This window comes from Pistacia vera, unplaced genomic scaffold (genome assembly GCF_008641045.1).
Source record: "Pistacia vera cultivar Batoury unplaced genomic scaffold, PisVer_v2 Contig451, whole genome shotgun sequence".
In the NCBI taxonomy this organism is placed as follows: Eukaryota; Viridiplantae; Streptophyta; class Magnoliopsida; order Sapindales; family Anacardiaceae; genus Pistacia; species Pistacia vera.
This window is the reverse complement of record NW_022196281.1, coordinates 1,047,403-1,068,749: the sequence shown is the minus strand read 5'-3', so window position 1 is coordinate 1,068,749 and position 21,347 is coordinate 1,047,403. Positions and strand designations below refer to the sequence as shown.

The 21,347-nt window shown below is 40.0% G+C and overlaps 2 protein-coding genes across 2 annotated transcripts; one reads left to right on the top strand and one right to left on the bottom strand.

The window, feature by feature from the left end:
* Positions 1-2,488: 2,488 nt before the first annotated feature.
* On the bottom strand, positions 2,489-9,587 carry LOC116144687. Its single transcript, XM_031430137.1, has 4 exons — positions 9,323-9,587; positions 4,107-4,342; positions 3,300-3,747; positions 2,489-3,117 (listed from the first exon to the last, which is right to left on the bottom strand). The coding sequence occupies exons 1-4, from the start codon at positions 9,585-9,587 to the stop codon at positions 2,489-2,491; spliced, it is 1,578 nt and encodes a 525-aa protein (XP_031285997.1).
* Positions 9,588-10,852: 1,265 nt separating this feature from the next.
* On the top strand, positions 10,853-11,938 carry LOC116144686. Its single transcript, XM_031430136.1, has 2 exons — positions 10,853-11,154; positions 11,359-11,938. Exons 1-2 carry the CDS (start codon positions 10,853-10,855, stop codon positions 11,936-11,938), a joined length of 882 nt encoding a protein of 293 aa, XP_031285996.1.
* The last annotated feature ends 9,409 nt before the right edge of the window (positions 11,939-21,347 follow it).

Here is a 21,347-nt window from a genome sequence, read left to right as displayed (position 1 = left end):
AATTTGATTTATTTTATTTTCCATCATTATCTCAATTAAAATCAATTAATATATATATATTTAAATATATATATATTAACATTTAACAATAATGATAATATATTTAAATATGTGTGAACACATATTTAAACGTAATTTCACTTATTTAATTTTTCTAACAAATTAAATAAAGGCTACGACCTCAGCAAATTTAATTGCACTGTGAAATTACCAAAATACCCTTTCGCCTTAAAAGACGAAAACGCCCTTCTTTCTTCTTGCATCTTAAATTGTCTTCTATGTGTGTGACCCTTAGGCTCCTCATCATATCGGCAGTGTATAGTATTGCGATTAACACCAATTAATCGTCTCACTAATACACAGACCAAGATTGGCCCCTAGCAAGGCATCATGGCCACCCGATAGATTCGGATTCAGCAAAGTAGCTACCTGTCAACGATATGGTTACCGTGCAATTCGATCCTTTCATCATACGTTATCTCGACGAGACGAAGGCATAGAAATAGTGTCAACCTTCGGTTACTCTCGATATTATTTATTCAGTTTCTGGACCAATGACCCGTATTATAAACTGGATAGAGCAACAACTCAATCCCACTGTGGCCACAGTTTTAGTGTCATTGCCATATACTGAATTGCGCCGTGAGATAACTTTCTCCCGTACCCGGGAGTGATAAATCCTCTGTCAATCCACCATAGTCTTGATACACTCCTTGATGCAGCCAATCACCACCGTATTGACAGCTCTGAAAAGAACTGCGTTAGGCTAGTGTCAAACTACACCAATCGGTGCACAAGGCGCTCCGGTGATCTCAAGTCTAAGGATCACATGCACCACCATTCGTTAGAGGATTTGTTCCATAGACACTGGGGTTACCATCCATATGGAATCCTCTGGTGGGTCAGTCCAGTGAACTTGCTGTGGTGTAATCGCCTACAACAAACACCCATGTGTTGCACCAGGTTGTCACCAAACAACCTTGACAAGTGAGATCAGTCACTGCCTTTCGACAGGGTCGTTCAACACTATGATAGCCTTACCGTATTATCTGTGCCCTTACTTCAGAATAATACTGGGGCTACAGACATTTCTAGAATGGCCACCATATGTGCTCATAGGGTTCTCACTATCAAGATTTGAAACACTTGATACCCTCGTCACGGCTCTACCATTCTAAGGACATATATCAATACATATTGCAATAATAATGATTTACGCGATATAGAATAAAATGCCTTTTATTAATTAATGAACATTATTACAAAGAGTCAATTCTACAATAATTGATTGGCTCTAGGGCATCTACTCTAACATCCTTAACTCTGGTGTATACACTATCCCAGGTGCAAAACGAGCAAGGGAGTTAAATCTCACTGAATATTTTTTCACAGAACTAGTCCCCTGCTTTAGATGAATAAACTCTTGGACTTTCTCATGTACTCGATCTTCTATTCGATATCAGCCTCAAACAATCTTCTGAATTCTTTTTTTTTTTCTTTTTTCTGATAAGTAAGTAATCATATTAAAAAAAAACAGAACAATGTACAAAGGCCTAATAAAAGGTGACCAACCTACTTTGGAACATGCCCTGAAAATAGGAAACAAGAGAAACAAGCCGACAAACAGCCATCCGCTCTAAGGGTTTATCTAAAACCACAAAGGGAGATAAACACCAAGAAGAAAGTAAATAGAACACAAAAAATCCCACCTACCATAGGACACCTCCCTAGGTTAGGATCATTAGAAGAAAAACACGAAATCAAACTCTTTACCAATGAGACAAAACAACCAAGCAAAAACCCTTCTGCGTAACCCTCTGTAATCCAATCTTCAAATGGTGTTGAGAACTTGAGGAACGTCTTTGAAAATAGATCTAGGGAGGCCCCAATCATTCGCCAACTTCCCTATAGGATGTGGTGACATTCCTAAGGTCCAAAGCTTTATCTCCACAACACTTTTGATAGCATCAATTATGGTGAAAGAATCCTTATGGTCACCCCTAAAACTTTGCGAATTTCGTTCCCTCCAAATCCAATAAACCGTAGCCCCTAAACAAAGCTGACCCAAAGTGAATTTTAAACTCTTACTTCATATTCCTTGCCAAATGGGGGATGTAATCATGCCAGGGTCTAACCACATAACCAAGGTCAACAAGACTAAGGATCTTGCTCCAAATAGACTCATCAACCTGTCCTTTGTAGGTAATCTCCTTTATAGCCATCCATAAGATCATAGAGTATTTGGATAGCCTTTGAGAACACACCCAAGTCACACCCACTCAAATTTTGCTCTCCTTCCTCTAATTGCCTCCCAAGCCGATTTTGGTAGAGAAATCCCCAGAAGCTGAGGGTATCCAACAAATCTTGTCATCAACATTAGAAGGAGTGAAATTCACAGAATTAATTCCTCATGTTAATAAGAGCCCAAGAATTGGCAGTTGGCCACTTCCAGTTGCATCCATCAATCACAGAACTCACTTTAGCATCCTTACCAATCCCCCGAAGCTGAGGGGTTTTCATTCTTTGGGACTAACGCAATAATGGCGCAATTCACCTCTCTAAGCATTTTCCCTGACTTGATGAAATTTTGGATCGCTTTAACAACATCATGACCTACAATATCCCAAGCTTTTTTAAAGAAAAAAGCTCCATAACCATCTGGCCCCGGTGCTTTGTCTTTACTCATTCCAAACATGGTCTCTTGAATCTCTTCTTTGGAAACCTCACTAATCGTGGAGTTAGCCTCCTCCTCCAAAATAACAGGAGTGATAAGCTCCTCCATGCCCTCATAGGAAACACCTGCACACTTATCTTCAAAAAGATTTGAGTAGAAAGACATAAACTCGTCTTTGATTCTATCTTGATCACTAGTAACCGAGTCTTCCCCAATTTCTAAGGAAACAATCTTATTTCTTTTCCTCCATCTGGCAATTGATTTTCCTTCCCGTAACCATCTAACCCTAGACTTTTGCTTGGCTAATGATTCTTCGGCTTTTGAAAGCTTGACCATGTTTTCCACCTTAAGTTTCTCCTCTTGCAAAAGAGCACCATCAACCGGATCCACAACAAGCCTTTCTTGGACTTGGGCCAGATCATCTCTTGCAAATTTCACTCTTTCTGAAATGTTTCAGAACTCCTTTCTATTTAGTCTCTTAAGCTCAACCTTTAACGCTTTTAGCTTAGAGACCAGCCTGTACATGGGGTTACCCTCCACCTCCACACTCCATACTCTCTCCACGATCGGTAAGAAGTCCTCATACTCTGCCCAAAAGTTGAAAACTTGAAAGGGGATTTCTTACCTTGACAATGGTCCGACATGACCGGAGTAAGGAAGGACGCAAAAGAGTTGGGAAACCTGCTGCTCCAATGCTCATTACATATCACCCGATCAAGTTTACACCAAATCCTCCTATTGACCTCACCTCTGTTATTCCAAGTGAAGAATGAACCAATGGGATTAAGATCATCAATATCAGCTTCCTTACACATGTAATTAAACTCTTCACATTGCGAATTCAATTTATTAGAACCTCCCTTCTTTTCCCTTGCAAATCTAACCGCATTAAAGTCCCCCATAATAACCCATGGCTCACGTTGGCAAACATTGGCATGGTGGATAAGCTCCTTCCATAGCTCCTTCCTTTCCCCCACACTATTCATCCCATAGACAATAGAACAAAAGAGCATGGAATTATCTTTCAAAATTCTAATCTTACAAAGAATTGCTTGAGCCGAAGTTTGGATAACCTGCACATGCAAAATATCTCCATCCCAACCCACCCAAATTCTCCCCCTTTTACAAAAAACAATAGTTCTCAACCATAGCCCAATTACGGAACACCATTTCCCTAACAACATCCATATTATTCTCCCTAACCCTAGTCTCCAAAACAACACATAAACTTGAATTATTGCTACTAAAAAGATTCCTTACCTCTTTTTGTTTAATAGGGGAATTGAGCCCCCTAACATTCCACACAGCAACTTTAACCATGGCTATGAGGTAGCTTCGGGGGAGTTCTCGCCTTCTTCGCAAGTTTCCTCCTTTTACTCTTAGAAAGACTTCCCTTTTCCTTCTCCAATCTTAACTTTTCATCCACGTGTACCAGGTTCCCAAACGGTTGATAAATTGGAGAGCTAGTTCCCATGTCACTGTCCTCAAATGTATTCAGGAAGACAGCATTGGTAGTTGGAGTTCTCTCCTCTCTATCCTCATTGGCATTCACAGCTTCCTCCCCCAAAACCGCATTACCCAACTTTGTTTCACCTTTCAGCCCTTCCCCAATACCACTCTCGCTCTTCCTCTCCTCCCCATTGGCAACATCTCTCTTTTCCTTACCCTCTTCGGATAGCACCACAAATTGGTTCACACTCTCACAAGGTTTAGGGGCCTCACCTTCCTTTTTTCCCTGTACCCTTTGCTGACTTACTTCTCGAGGGACACTTATATTCTTCTTGCTAGTAACTTGTCTTCATTCTTGCACATGAGGAGAAGTCGGCTTTTTGGGTAACAACGGTTCGGTTTCCTTGGGAGCCCAATGACAGTTTCTTTGGACATGCCCAAATGTTTTGCACCAAGCACAGGTAAATGGCTTCCATGCATACTCCACCTTAACTAATGCAATCTCACCACTCGGCATCTTAACTCAAATTCGTCCTCAAACTCGGCCGAAGAATCCATCTCAATGCACACTTTAGCAAACTCAAGCCTTTCGCCCGACTCGGCAATATTGTCCATATAAAGAGGGGTGCCTATTACAGTTGCTATATGACTTAAACCCTTGGGGGTCCATAACTTAAGAGGGATACCATAGAATTTCGCCCATATGGGTACCCTAGTAATCCCATTCATGCCCAATGACAAATTAGGAGTCCATAACTTCAAAGAGAAAGGCTGCTGATAATCCGTAAATTATATAGTTTTTATTTGATCTTTTTGTCGGATTTCAGGTACTTTCTAGTGCATTTTTACCATTAGTTTAATTGAATATATTTTTTGAATATATATATATTTTTTTTTTATCGAGCCAAAACTCACGCTTAGAAAATTTAGCATACAACCGCTTCCCTCAATCGTTGCAGCACTATTCTCAAATGTCCTCATGCTCTTCTCCGATTTGGAATAAACCAGAATATCATCAATGAAAACCACTATGATGACATCAAAAGTCATTGAACACTCTGTTCATCAAATCCATAAAAACGGCTGAGGCATTTGTCAAGCCAAACAGCATCACTACAAACTCATAGTGCCCATACCTTGTAGGGAAAACAGTCTTAGCTATATCCTGCTTAGCCACTCTTACCTGATGGTACCCTGACCTCAAATCAATCTTGGAGAATACTGCTGCTCCTTCAACTGATCAAACAAATCATCTATTCGAGGTAACGGGTACTTATTCTTCACTGTACCTTATTCAGCTCTCTGTAACCAATACACATCTGTAGTGACCCGTCCTTCTTCTAACAAATAGAATTGAAGCTCCCCAGGGAGAATGACGGTCGGATAAAACCTTATTAAAAGCTCTTGGAGTTGCTTCTTTAATTCCTGAAGCTCTGCTTGGGCCATTCGGTAAGGAGCTTTAGATATTGGTGCTGTTCCTGGTACTAGTTCAATACTAAATCAACCTCTGCTTCTGGTGGCAAACCTGGTAAGTCTTCCGGAAACACGTCTAAAATTCTCGAACTATCGGCACCCTCTGAATTCTTGGCTATGGAACATCACCACTCTGCACTACATGGGCAATATATCCGAAACACCCCTTTCTCAACATCTCTAGCCTTTACACTACTAATCAACATACTCAACTGATGGCCTCTCCAAAACGAAACTTATCTCATTATCGAGATTAAATCTCGCTTTCTTCCCGACAATCAATCTTTACCCATACCTCCCTAGAAAGTCCATGCCTATCACATCAAGTCAGGCATATCAAAAACTATTAAATCAACTGGTAACTCTCGACCCTTGATCACTACGGACTCTCCTAATAACATCTCCTGAGTCCACACACTCACCCCTTCAGGTAACTCTCTTTAATAGGTTGACTCACTTTAATAGGTTTCAAACTTATCTCTCTATCATCCCATGAGATATAAAAGAATGGGTAGCCCTAGAATAATCAAAGCATATAAGGAAACAGCATGAAATACAACTGACCAGTTACAGCTAATGGATTGGCCTTGGCTTCACCCTGTGCCACTGTAAAAACTCTAGCATTGGCACCTCTAGAAGTCTGAGCTACAGGTGGAGAGGAGTCGGTGGAGAGGAAGTTTACAATCCCTCATCAAATGCCCTGGCTGTCGGTGCCTATAACAACATTTCTATCCCTCAAATACTCTCCTGAATGGTTCCTCTCGCATTTAGGACAAGGGGGAAACCCTTCTGTTCTGGACCGTTTGTTCTTCCAATCTCTTATATTTCCTTGGTTGAACTTCTTCTTGGCCCTTACTTCTCTATTCCTTGTGACATCTATCTCTCCCTCTGTAAGTAGTGGTGGTTCACTGGGTACCGCTGAAGGTAACCCTTCTGCAAGATATTTGTTTACATAGATCTCTGTTTACATAGATCTCTGCCCTTAAAGCCCTTGCTAGAGCTTCAATGTAGGTATGAGGGGGCTCGGCTCCTGTCATTACATCTTGGGCAATATCTGATCTCAACCCCTACACAAACTTATCTCTCCTTTGTTAGTAAACGGTCCCGTATACGACGCAGAAACAGAAAAAATATATAACGGATCGTTTACATGAGCCAAGATCAGGGTATGATTTTAGCAATTTATATTAAATAAAATCTGCATAAATATTCACATGAGTTAAGAGAAACAACGCACGTTGAAGCCTCCTCCAAATTTGTCGATGAATGTTTTGCTACCGATCCAGTGTAGGATCGAACCTGTGTAGTCCACACGAAGACAATCTCAAAAGAACCAAAGAGGGATTTGCTAGATCCTCTTTGGCTTCAAGATTAAGAAGAAAACAAAATCAATGAATTGATTTTAGGCAATAGGTGTTACTGCCGTGGAGAAGCAAAAAGGGCTGCTGTGTGTTTGGTTTTACAAAGAAAATCCTTTTTCTAAAAAATCACACACTTTTCCTTTTATATTTAAAAAACCAATTGCCCTAATCCCATATGGAATAGGCTCCAACCCAAACGCCCCATGTTGCAAACACACTCCCAATTTGATTTATTTTATTTTCCATCATTATCTCAATTAAAATCAATTAATATATATATATTTAAATATATATATATTAACATTTAACAATAATGAATATATTTAAATATGTGTGAACACATATTTAAACGTAATTTCACTTATTAATTTTTCTAACAAATTAAATAAAGGCTACGACCTCAGCAAATTTAATTGCACGGTGAAATTACCAAAATACCCTTTCGCCTTAAAAGACGAAAATGCCCTTCTTTCTTCTTGATCTTAAATTGTCTTCTATGTGTGTGACCCTTAGACTCCTCATCATATCGGCAGTGTATAGTATTGCGATTAACACCAATTAATCGTCTCACTAATACACAGACCAAGATTGGCCCCTAGCAAGGCACATGGCCACCCTATAGATTCGGATTCAGCAAAGTAGCTACCTGTCAACGATATGGTTACCGTGCAATTCGATCCTTTCATCATATGTTATCTCGACGAGACGAAGGATAGAAATAGTGTCAACCTTCGGTTATCTCGATATTATTATTCAGTTTCTGGACCAATGACCCGATTATAAAACTGGAAAGAGCAACAACTCAATCCCACTGTGGCCACAGTTTTAGTGTCATTGCCATATACTAAATTATGCCGTGAGATAACTTTCTCCCGTACCCGGGAGTGATGAATCTCTGTCAATCCACCATAGTCTTGATACACTCCTGATGTAGCCAATCACCATCGTATTGACAGCTCTGAAAAGAACTGCGTTAGGCTAGTGTCAAACTACACAATCGGTGCACAAGGCGCTCCGGTGATCTCAAGTCTAAGGATCACATGCACCACCATTCGTTAGGGATTGTTCATAGACACGGGGTTACCATCCATATGGAATCCTCTGGTGGGTCAGTCAAGTGAACTTGCTGTGGTGTAATCGCCTACAACAAACACCCATGTGTTGCACCAGGTTGTCACCAAACAACCTTGACAAGTGAGATCAGTCACTGCCTTTCGACAGGGTCGTTCAACACTATGATAGCCTTACCGTATTATCTGTGCCTTGTTCAGAATAATACTGGGGCTACAGACATTTCTAGAATGGCCACCATATGTGCTCATAGGGTTCACTATCAAGATTTGAAACACTTGATACCCTCGTCACGGCTCTACCATTCTAAGGACATATATCAAACATATTGCAATAATAATGATTTACGCGATATAGAATAAAATGCCTTTTATAATTAATGAACATTATTACAAAGAGTCAATTCTACAATATGATGGCTTAGGGCATCTACTCTAACATCCTTAACTCTGGTGTATACACTATCCCAGGTGCAAAACGAGCAAGGGAGTTAAATCTCACTGAATATTTTTTCACAGAACAGTCCCCTGCTTTAGGAATAAACTCTTGGACTTTCTCATGTACTCGATCTCTATTCGATATCAGCCTCAAACAATCTTCTGAATTCTTTTTTTTTTCTTTTTTCTGAAAGTAAGTAATCATATTAAAAAAAACAGAACAATGTACAAAGGCCTAATAAAGGTGACCAACCTACTTTGGACATGCCTGAAAATAGGAAACAAGAGAAACAAGCGACAAACAGCCATCCGCTCTAAGGGTTTATCTAAAACCAAAGGGAGATAAACACCAAGAAGAAAGTAAATAGAACACAAAAATCCCACCTACCATAGGACACCTCCTAGGTTAGGATCATAGAAGAAAAACACGAAATCAACTCTTTACCAATGAGACAAAACAACCAAGCAAAAACCCTTTGCGTACCCTGTATCCATCTTCAAATGGTGTTGGAACTTGAGGAACGTCTTTGAAAATAGATCTAGGGAGGCCCCAATCATTCCAAACTTCCTATTGCTATAGGATGTGGTGACATTCCTAAGGTCAAAGCTTTATCTCTCACAACACTTTTGATAGCATCAATTATGGTGAAAGAATCCTTATGGTCACCCCTAAAACTTTGCGAATTTCGTTCCCTCCAAATCCAATAAACCGTAGCCCCTAAACAAAGCTGACCCAAAGTGAATTTTAAACTCTTACTTCCATTCCTTGCCAAATGGGGGATGTAATCATGCCAGGGTCTAACCACATAACCAAGGTCAACAAGACTAAGGATCTTGCTCCAAATAGACTCATCAACCTGTCCTTTGTAGGTAATCTCCTTTATAGCCATCCATAAGATCATAGAGTATTTGGATAGCCTTTGAGAACACACCCAAGTCACACCCACTCAAATTTTGCTCTCCTTCCTCTAATTGCCTCCCAAGCCGATTTTGGTAGAGAAATCCCAGAAGCTGAGGGTATCCAAAAATCTTGTCATCAACATTAGAAGGAGTGAAATTCACAGAATTCCTCATGTTAATAAGAGCCCAAGAATGGCAGTTGGCCACTCCAGTTGCATCCATCAATCACAGAACGTGAAGTTTAATGGTAAAGGTGGAGGATGGAGGATGAGGGTGGAGAGAGGGGTGGTGGGTGGAGAAGAAAATATGGAAAGAGGGCTGGTTTCTAATCCTAGAGAGAAGAGAGAGCATTTTCTCTCACTAACGTGAACAGTCTGCCGAAAAATGTCTTTGGCATTAGGAACTTCTCTCGCCCTCCTAGCTAATCTCCTCCTTTGGCTTTTAGAAAGACTTATGTACCCGTCTGTAAGACCATCCTTTTCATCTACTCGAATCGAATTTTTGAACCTCACAATAGCCGGTGAAGTAGACCCCATTTCACATCCCTCATGGTTTTTCACCAAGGGACCCCTACGTGGGGTTACTTCTCCGCTGTTGTCACTAGCACTTAAAGCATTCAACCTTTTGCTTACTTACAATCTCGTATCTTCTATGTTAGGAACGCTCACCCCATATTCATTCCCCTTAGCACACTTATCTCTATCATCACATGCACCTCGATTATAAACCCTGTTAAGATCAGCCCCGCTAGGGACATTTACCCCACTCATTTCATCCTTATCTTCCCCAAACCTATCTTCAACATTTTCACTACCCTCTTTGCCATAAAGTTCCCCATTATCCAGCCTATTTCCCGAACTAAGAACCACAAATGGATTAGATAGAAAATGTTTGTAAAATAGATGTGGATGGCAATCCTATGTTTAGGCTCATCTCTAAACTCAAAGCTCTAAAAGTAGGTCTTTGGGAGTTGAATGTGAAGGAATTTTGGAACATTTTCAAGTGAGTAAAGAAGGCAAGGGATGATCTTACTTTGTGCCAAAAGAAGTTGCAAGGGATGATCTTACTTTGTGCCAAAAGAAGTTGCAAGGGATCCTTTTGATAAACTCGTCATTCAAGAGGAGAGGGAAAAGGTAGCAAAATTACTCAAGCTTTCCAAGGCCGAGCAGTCGCTAGCCAAGCAAAAGTCTAGGGTGAAATGGCTCAAAGAAGGTGATTCTAATACGTCTTATTTCTTTAAGTCTATTAATGGGTGGACGAATAGAAATAAGATTGTGTCTTTAAAGATTGGGGATAATACCTACACAAATGACCAAGAGAGGATATAATTGAGGCTATCCAACGCTTCTTTCAATCGGGTAAGTTACTACGGGAGTTGAATTGTACCATCATTGCTCTAGTCCCCAAAGGTGGGAATCCATCTTCATGTAGTGACTTTAGCCCTATATTTTTTTTGTAATACGATCTACATGTGTATTTCCAAGATAATGGCAAATAGAATCAAAGGGGTGTTGCCCAAATTTATAAACAAAGCCCAAGTTGCCTTTGTAGGTGGGAGGAAAATAGTGGAATATGTGCTTCTTAGTCAAGAGTTGCTCGACCACTATGATAGGGTTTCAGCCAAGGAAAAGAGATGTGCCATAGAAGTCAACCTTATGAAGGCTTATGACTCGATTAGATGGGAATTTGCCTTACAGGTTCTTAAGTTGTTTGGGTTTCCTGATATTTTTGTTGGACGGGTAGGGGAGTGCATGAAAACTCCTAGATTCTCGGTTGCTATTAATGGAAAGTTGGGGGGGCTTCTTAGAAGGATCTAGATGGCTTAGACGAGGAGATCCCATTTCTCCCTATCTCTTTGTGATCTCTATGGAAGTCCTCTCAAGGTTACTAGTCTAGGTGGCGGCCAAGTATGATTTCAAGCACCAGTGGAGATGCAAGAATTTAAATCTAACCCATCTTTGTTTTGCAGATGATCTCATGTTATTTTTCCAAGCCGACAAGATGTCCATCACTCACTTGAAGAATGCCTTGGAGATTTTCACAAGTTTGGCCGGTTTAGAGCAAATCCCTCCGAGAGAAATATCTTCTTTTTTGGAATCAAAGATAATGAGAAGAATGAGCTTTTACATGTGTTCGGGTTTGAAGAGGGCAATCTTCCAATGAAGTACTTAGGAGTCCCCCTAATAACTAAGAAGTTAAGGTACACCGAGTGTAAGCCATTTGTGGATAAGATCTTGGCAAGGATCAACTCTTGGAATAGTAAGTTTCTCTCCTATACGGATATGATTATTCTTCTTAAAGCAGTCCTCTCGAGCATTCAAATGTATTGCTCTTCCATCATCACCCTTCCTTCTAAAATTCACGAGGATATTGAAGCTAGTTTGAGAGCTTTCCTTTGGTTGGGCCCGGATATGAAAAAGAACAAAGCTAAGATTAGATGGGAGGATGTATGTGCATCAAGAGAGGAATGGGGCTTAGGAATTATTAGAAGCAATGATTGGAACAAAGCAGTAATGACGAGACATCTCTGGAATGTAATTCAAAATCAGAGTGCTTCCGGTTGGGTTGACTAGTTTAAGGAATTCTATTTAGGCCAAAAAAAGTATTTGGGAAGTGTCATCTCCAGGTAATGCATCTTGGGCTTGGAGGAGTATTTTCAAACTTAGAGATGTGGCTAGGGACCAAATCCATCATATTATTGGCAATGGAGAAAAGAAATAGAATTGTTTATGACTCAGTCTCTCAAGATATGCAAGGGTAAGTGTGTTAAAATAGATGCCCTAGAGCCAATCAATTATTGTAGAATTGACTCTTTGTAATAATGTTCATTAATCAATAATAAAAGGCATTTTTTAAAGTCCTAAAGAATAATACTGTTCACGTTGGTGAGAGAAAATGCTCTCTCTTCTCTCTAGGATTAGAAACCAGTCCTCTTTCCATATTTTCTTCTCCACCCACCACCCCTCTCTCCACCCTCATCCTCCATCCTCCACCTTTACCATTAAACTTCACCTGTCCCTCTAACCATTTCCTTAAGTTCTCTTTTCACATTTTCTTTCACAAACCTGCACTTTGTTTTTCTGGTTTTTGTTAAACTTTTTGTTTGCTATGTTTCAGTCATTCTTTGCTGTGTTTGGGGGTTGTTTTTGGGTTTAAATCGAACTCCTTGGTTGTTTGCTCTCCTGTCTTCTCTTTTGCTTGTTGGTGGCTGTTGCGGTTGAGCTTGTTTTGTGTGGGCTGTTTCTTGGCTTGGCCGGATTGGGAAGAAGGTGGGTGGCTGCTGNACCACTATGATAGGGTTTCAGCCAAGGAAAAGAGATGTGCCATAGAAGTCAACCTTATGAAGGCTTATGACTCGATTAGATGGGAATTTGCCTTACAGGTTCTTAAGTTGTTTGGGTTTCCTGATATTTTTGTTGGACGGGTAGGGGAGTGCATGAAAACTCCTAGATTCTCGGTTGCTATTAATGGAAAGTTGGGGGGGCTTCTTAGAAGGATCTAGATGGCTTAGACGAGGAGATCCCATTTCTCCCTATCTCTTTGTGATCTCTATGGAAGTCCTCTCAAGGTTACTAGTCTAGGTGGCGGCCAAGAATGATTTCAAGCACCAGTAGAGATGCAAGAATTTAAATCTAACCCATCTTTGTTTTGCAGATGATCTCATGTTATTTTTCCAAGCCGACAAGATGTCCATCACTCACTTGAAGAATGCCTTGGAGATTTTCACAAGTTTGGCCGGTTTAGAGCAAATCCCTCCGAGAGAAATATCTTCTTTTTTGGAATCAAAGATAATGAGAAGAATGAGCTTTTACATGTGTTCGGGTTTGAAGAGGGCAATCTTCCAATGAAGTACTTAGGAGTCCCCCTAATAACTAAGAAGTTAAGGTACACCGAGTGTAAGCCATTAGTGGATAAGATCTTGGCAAGGATCAACTCTTGGAATAGTAAGTTTCTCTCCTATACGGATATGATTATTCTTCTTAAAGCAGTCCTCTCGAGCATTCAAATGTATTGCTCTTCCATCATCACCCTTCCTTCTAAAATTCACGAGGATATTGAAGCTAGTTTGAGAGCTTTCCTTTGGTTGGGCCCGGATATGAAAAAGAACAAAGCTAAGATTAGATGGGAGGATGTATGTGCACCGAGAGAGGAATGGGGCTTAGGAATTATTAGAAGCAATGATTGGAACAAAGCAGTAATGACGAGACATCTCTGGAATGTAATTCAAAATCAGAGTGCTTCCGGTTGGGTTGACTAGTTTAAGGAATTCTATTTAGGCCAAAAAAGTATTTGGGAAGTGTCATCTCCAGGTAATGCATCTTGGGCTTGGAGGAGTATTTTCAAACTTAGAGATGTGGCTAGGGACCAAATCCATCATATTATTGGCAATGGAGAAAAGAAATAGAATTGTTTATGACTCAGTCTCTCAAGATATGCAAGGGTAAGTGTGTTAAAATAGATGCCCTAGAGCCAATCAATTATTGTAGAATTGACTCTTTGTAATAATGTTCATTAATCAATAATAAAAGGCATTTTTTAAAGTCCTAAAGAATAATACTGTTCACGTTGGTGAGAGAAAATGCTCTCTCTTCTCTCTAGGATTAGAAACCAGTCCTCTTTCCATATTTTCTTCTCCACCCACCACCCCTCTCTCCACCCTCATCCTCCATCCTCCACCTTTACCATTAAACTTCACCTGTCCCTCTAACCATTTCCTTAAGTTCTCTTTTCACATTTTCTTTCACAAACCTGCACTTTGTTTTTCTGGTTTTTGTTAAACTTTTTGTTTGCTATGTTTCAGTCATTCTTTGCTGTGTTTGGGGGTTNTTGGTTTGATAACTGGCACCCGAACGGCCCCCTTGTTTGCACCTATGGGGAAAGGATTTTTTATGATGCGGGGATTGCTAAGGATGCTAAAGGGAGTTCTGTGATTGATGGATGCAACTGGAAGTGGCCAATTGCCAATTCTTGGGCTCTTATTAACATGAGGAATTCTGTGAATTTAAATCCTTCTAATGTTGATGACAAGATTTGTTGGATAGCCTCACCTTCGGGGGATTTCCCTACCAAATCAGCTTGGGAGGCAATTAGAGGAAGGAGAGCAAAAGTTGAGTGGTGTGACTTGGTGAGGTTCTCAAGGGCTATTCCAAGATACTCTATGATCTTATGGATGGCTATAAAGGAGGGATTACCTACAAAGGACAGGCTGATGAGGTATGAGGCTACTACTAATGCTCATTGTTGCTTTGGTAACTCATCCATGGAATCTCTTGACCACTTATTTTTTGCATGCCCTTTTTCTAAGTCTATTTGGAGCAAGATCCTCAATCTTGTTGACCTTGGTTATGTGGTTAGACCCTGGCATGATTACATCCCCCATTTGGCAAGGATATGGAAAGGTAGGAGTCTAAAATTCACTTTGGGTAGGCTTTGTTTAGGGGCTACGGTTTACTGGATTTGGAGGGAATGAAATTCGTGAAGTTTTAGGGGCGACCATAAGGATTCTTTCACCATAATTGATGCTATCAAAAGTGTTGTGAGAGATAAAGCTATGGACCTTAGGAATGTCACAACATCCTACAGTAATAGGAAGTTGGTGAATGATTGGGGCCACCCTAGATCTATTTTCAAAGACGTTCCTCAAGTTCTCAACACCGTTTGAAGATTGGATTACAGAGGGTTACGCAGAAGGGCTTTTGCTTGGTTGTTTTGTCTCATTGGTAAAGAGTTTGATTTCGTGTTTTTCCTTCAATGATCCTAACCTAGGGAGGTGTCCTATGGTAGGTGGGATTTTTGGTGTTCTCTTTACTTTCTTCTTGGCGTTTATCTCCCTTTGTGGTTTTAGATAAACCCCTTGAGCGGTTGGCTGTTTGTAGGCTTGTTTCTTTTGTTTCCTATTTTCGGGGCATGTCCCAAAATAGGCTGGTCGCCTTTTATTAGGCCTTTGTACATTGTTCTGTTTTCTTTAATATAATTACTTACTTATAAAAAAAAAATAAAAGGCATTTTATTCTATATCGAGTAAATCATTATTATTGCAATATGTGTTGATATATGTCTTTAGAATGGTAGAACCGTGACAAAGGTATCAAGTGTTTCAAATTGTGATAGTAAGAACCCTATGAGCATATATGGTGGTCATTCTGGAAACGTCCGTAGCCCCAGTATTATTCTGAAGTAAGGGCATAGATAATACGGTAAGGCTATCATAGTGTTGAACGACCCTGTCGGAAGGCAGTGACTGATCTCACTTGTCGAGGTTGTTTGGTGACAACCTGATGCAACACATGGGTGCTTGTTGTAGGTGGATATACCGCAGCAAGTTTACTAGACTGGCCCACCAGAGGATTCCATATGGATGGTAACCCCAGTGTCTATGGAACAAATCCTCTAATGAATGGTGGTGCATGTGATCCTTAGACTTGAGATCACCAGAGCGTCTTGTGTACCGATTGGTGCAATTTGACACTAGCCTAACGCAGTTCTATTCAGAGCTGTCAATACGGTGGTGATTGGCTACATCAAGGAGTGTATCAAGACTATGGTGGATTGATAGAGGATTCATCACTCCCGGGTGCGGGAGAAGTTATCTCACGGCGCAATTCAATATATGGCAATGACACTAAAACTGTGGCTACAGTGGGATCGAGTTGTTGCCCCGTCTGGTTTATAATACAGGTCATTAGTCCAGAAACTGAATACATAATATCGAGAGTAACCGAAGGTTGCACTATTTCTATGCCTTCGTCTCGTAGAGATAACGGATGATGAAAGGATCGAATTGTATGGTAACCATATCATTGACACCAGGTACTTTGCTGAATCCGAATCTATCGGGTGGCTATGATGCCTTGCTAGGGGCCAATCTTGGTCTGTGTATTAGTATCTTAAGTCTAAGGAGGATCTAGCAAATCCCTCCTTGGTTCCTTGTGATTATCTTCGTGTGAACTACGTTGGTTGGATCCTACACTTGGGTTAATAGCAAAACGCTGAGGGACAAAGTTAGAGGAGTCTCCAAACGCGCGTAAGATTATTGAACCTTGAATCTGATTTTCTGCAGATTTAATTTATATACTATATAAACTGTGATATTATACCCGAATCTTGCTTCTAAGGAACAATCCGTGTTATTTATGTTTTTGTTTTCCGCTGCGTAACTGGGTCGATGTGGGTTTGGGTTGGGACGAATTGGAATTGGCCGTCGACAAACTCCACCAAACTCCTTTAGTTAAGAACTTGGTGGTTCCCTCCCCCTTGAATAATCAGGACAAGGTTGTTGGAGACCTAATCCTTCAAGTTTGTTTAGCATCAAATCGGCTTGGGAAACATGTAGAGCGCACAAAACAAAAGTGAATAGGCACCATACTATTTGGCATCAAAAGGAAATTTCAAGACATTCCTTCATCCTGTGGTTGGCGATAAAGGAACGCCTACAAACCAAGGACAAGCTAGTTAGTTATGGAGTTACTTCTGATGGGATTTGTTGTTTTTGCAACTGGCAGGTAGAGACTCTTGACCACCTTTTCTTCTCTTGCTCGTTCACTGGAGACATTTGGACCCACTTGAAGGGTTTGTGTTCTTTGGGTTATTTCACTTGGCCTTAGAAAGAGTATATAGAGAACATCACTACTAAATGAAACTCCAAGAAGTTCATGCATGCTATGGGTAAATTATGCTTGGGGGCCACCGTGTACTACATTTGGAGGGAACAAAACAATAGACACTTTGGGAGAGATTGTCAAAATGCCACTTCTTTGTTTACCCTCATTAAGAATGTGGGAGAGCAATGTATCTCACGAAATTGGAGAAAACCAATAGCAACTCTAGGCTTGCTCATTACTTGGGTCTCCCCTTGTCCATCTTCAAAACCCAATGAGTTCCATTACCTGGCGGGTTGTAGAGCTTGATTTGGGTTGGTTGGTTTGATACAGCCTCAGCTCATGTAGACTTTAGTGATTCTTTTTGGTGTAGTTTTTTTTTTTTTTTTTGATAAGTTTAACATTGGCCAAGGCTGATCAAGAATATCCATCAATCAAAAGAAAGCAATATAAAAATGCAACACTAGGACATTGGCCGTGGTTTCAAGAGTTGATTTCTAAGGATTTGATCTCAATTTCACTGAAGTTTTTCATATATGATTTCCGGTGTGAAGCATCTAAGCAGGGTGTTTTAGTTGATGAAAGGGTGGTTGTCGTGAGGAGACTAGGAGATATATATTGAGGAGAATAAACATTTTAGGCTGAAGTCAGCACAATTTGGAAGCTCTTTTACATGAACTAGCTNAGGCAATTACAAGGATAGAAAAGTAAATCACAAATACAAAGAAATTACAAATAAAGTCAGCAAAAAATCACAAGCCATTCATTCAAAATTAAGACCCATGCTTATATAATGCAAAGGGAACATAAACCATTAAATCTAGGATCTTTGTCTTAACCACTTTATTAGTTGTATTGTTGGGATTCATGCATTTTGAACATGGAAAAGTTGTAGAAATGATGGACAAGATGATGGATGCAAGGTAAAACACAAACATAACACATAAGCCCAAAAAATTTCAAGGTAAGGATGGAATATTACCTACTCCTTTGCTATTCAACACTTGAATCTTCTTTTTTGGAGTCTTAGTTCATCAAGTGAACTTGAAGAACCTCAAAATTTGATCCACACAAGTCAGGGAAAAGAGAGCCGAGAGAGTGAGACAGAAAATGAGAGAGTGATTTGGTTTCAATTCTTTCAATTATATGAAAATGGTATAACACGTAGTTTATATACCATGGGCACAAAGTGTAATTTTAAATTGTCTTGGGAAGTCCTCAAACAATTTAAAATTAATCTTGGAAAGGAGCATTTATGTCAAGTCCTTGGTTTTATGGTTAATCTATAATTAGCCAAATTTTAATCCCATTAAATATTCCAACTCTTTAGAATAAAACCAATGCAGTTTTGTCCCCATTATTGAATCCGATTCAATAATAATATTTAGTAAATTCTTATTACTCTTGGTTAGTGCTAGCTATCCATGGATAATCATTTCTCACCAATACATTAATTCGGATGTAACTGTTTACGTCCGAACATCAGTAATCTAATTAATGATATTTATTACTCTCTCTCCTTGAGCTTGGTTTTATATGTGACCATTTTGGTTCACTGTGATCTAGTCGTGGGGCCAATATCAGATTCTGATATGTTTCGTTATAACTCTTTATAATCGAAACTCCCACTGATTATGGTAGACGTCTTGCAATGTTCTATAACCCCTAAAACACAATGAAGTAACTCCAATGAACCTATTCTGATCGTACGTACCGTGTAGTAAAATCCCTCCGTATCTAATCCTGATTAAGAATGGTTCATGGTATGTCAAAACCCTAAACTTAATCTTTAATCCAATTCTCAATTGATACAATGGAACTCGTCAACATGAAACTACTTTTCATCTAACATTCATTATAGTCTCAATTTTTAACCATATTCCAGCTCTTTCTCTTATCTTTAAAACGCCACTAGAACTAGGTCAATCGAAGTTGTGTAGCTCAGGTTATGATCATTTTCGTGCAGCATATTCTGGCAGAAAAATTTCCAATTTCCCGCATTGTGCCACGACATGATTTATTGGCGCTGCGACATGAAGTTTCTGTCCATTTTGCAATTTTATGCTACGGCGTGGGAATAGTGCTGCTACGGCAAACAATCTTACAAAGTCCATAACTTCTTCATTTGAGCTCCGATTTCAAACCGTTTGTTCCTACACACTTATGATTCTTTCACGTTCAATGTCCCTGCTTGAAATCCTTATTTTTCAGCACCTAAACACCGGAAAAATTCACAATATATACCTGTGATTCTAGAAAACAAAAGAGATACAGAAATTAAGTAAAATTAACCAAGTAAATCTAATTCCCTCACAAAATACCCTTAAAATCACTAAGTATGAGTGCACTTCCAAGCTCTCATCAGGACTTGGAATGAATTTATTTATTTTAATCGAATTAGCAAGTGTGTTAGAACTTGTAATTCCCTTTCCACTCATGCTTACAAGTGTTTTAGGACTTGTAAACGTATCATCCTCCCCAGCTCGAGAAGGATTTGCCCTCAAATCCAGATCATCCTCCAAGTAACAGCTAAGATCACCCACAATGAATGTTGCCGAAACTCCTCCATACTCACTAGGTAACTCCACCTTATAAGCATCATCATTCGCCCTTTCAACAACCTCAAAAGGTCCATCTGCCCTAGGAGCCAACATACTCTTTCTCTTGCTTGGAAATCTCTTCCTTTTTTTTTTTTTTTTTTTTTTGGATAAGTAAGTAATCATATTAAAGAAAACAGAACAATGTACAAAGGCCTAATAAACGGCGACCAGCCTATTTTGGGACATGCCCCGAAAATAGGAAACAAAAGAAACAAGCCTACAAACAGCCATCCGCTCTAGGGGTTTATCAAAAACCACAAAGGGAGATAAACACCAAGAAGAAAGAAAAGAGAACACCAAAAATCCCACCTACCATAGGACACCTCCCTAGGTTAGTATCATTAAAAGAAATACAAAAAACAAACGCTCTACCAATGAGACAAAACAACCAAGCAAAAAACCCTTCTGCTTAACCCTCTGTAATCCAATCTTCAAATGGTGTTGAGAACTTGAGGAACGTCTTTGAAAATAGATCTAGGGAGGCCCCAATCATTCGCCAACTTCCTATTGCTATAGGATGCAGTGACATTCCTAAGGTCCAAAGCTTTATCTCTCACAACACTTTTGATAGCATCGATTATGGTGAAAGAATCCTTATGGTCACCCCTAAAACTTCGCGAATTTCGTTCCCTCCAAATCCAATAAACCGTAGCCCCTAAACAAAGCCTACCCAAAGTTAATTTTAGACTCTTACCTTTCCATATCCTTGCCAAATGGGGGATGTAATCATGCCAGGGTCTAACCACATAACCAAGGTCAGCAAGCCTAAGGATCTTGCTCCAAATAGACTTAGAAAAAGGGCATGCAAAAAATAAGTGGTCAAGAGATTCCACGGATGAGTTACAAAAGCAACAATGAGCATTAGTAGCAGCCCCATACCTCATCAACCTGTCCTTTGTAGGTAATCTCTCCTTTATAGCCATCCATAAGATCATAGAGTATCTTGGAATAGCCTTTGAGAACCACACCAAGTCACACCACTCAACTTTTGCTCTCCTTCCTCTAATTGCCTCCCAAGCCGATTTGGTAGAGAAATCCCCCGAAGGTGAGGGTATCCAACAAATCTTGTCATCAACATTAGAAGGAGTGAAATTCACAGAATTCCCCATGTTAATAAGAGCCCAAGAATTGGCAGTTGGCCACTTCCAGTTGCATCCATCAACCACAGAACTCACTTTAGCATCCTTACCAATCCCCGCATCATAAATAATCCTTTCCCCATAGGTGCAAACAAGGGGGCCGTTCGGGTGCCAGTTATCAAACCAAAGAGAGGTGGTGTTACCATTGCCAATGTTATATTTGATTTTCTTTCTAGCCCTTTCCCTATTTTTGAGGATATGTCTCCATGACCATGTACAATTTTGGGGAATGCATATGTCCCAAATGCTTCTATTTCTCAAAAGATAAATTCGGACCCAAGAGACCCATAAAGTATGGTTTCTGTGATTGCACAGGTTCCAAATATGTCTTAAAGAAGCTGCGAGGTTCCATTCCTTAGATTTCATAAACCCAAGCCCACCCTCATTTTTGGGTACACATACCTCCTCCCAAGCTATTCTAGCTTTGTGTCTATTCATATCAACTCCGGACCAAAGAAAAGCTCTCAAACTAGCATCAATTTCCTTATGAATTTTGGAAGGAAGGGTAAAGAGGGACGACCAGTAAATTTGCACACTCCAAAGAATGGATTTAATCAAAATAATCCTCCCCGCATAGGATAGAGACCTACTTCTCCAAGAGGCAACCCGAGCCAAGATTTTATCCAAGGGAGGTCGACAATCTCC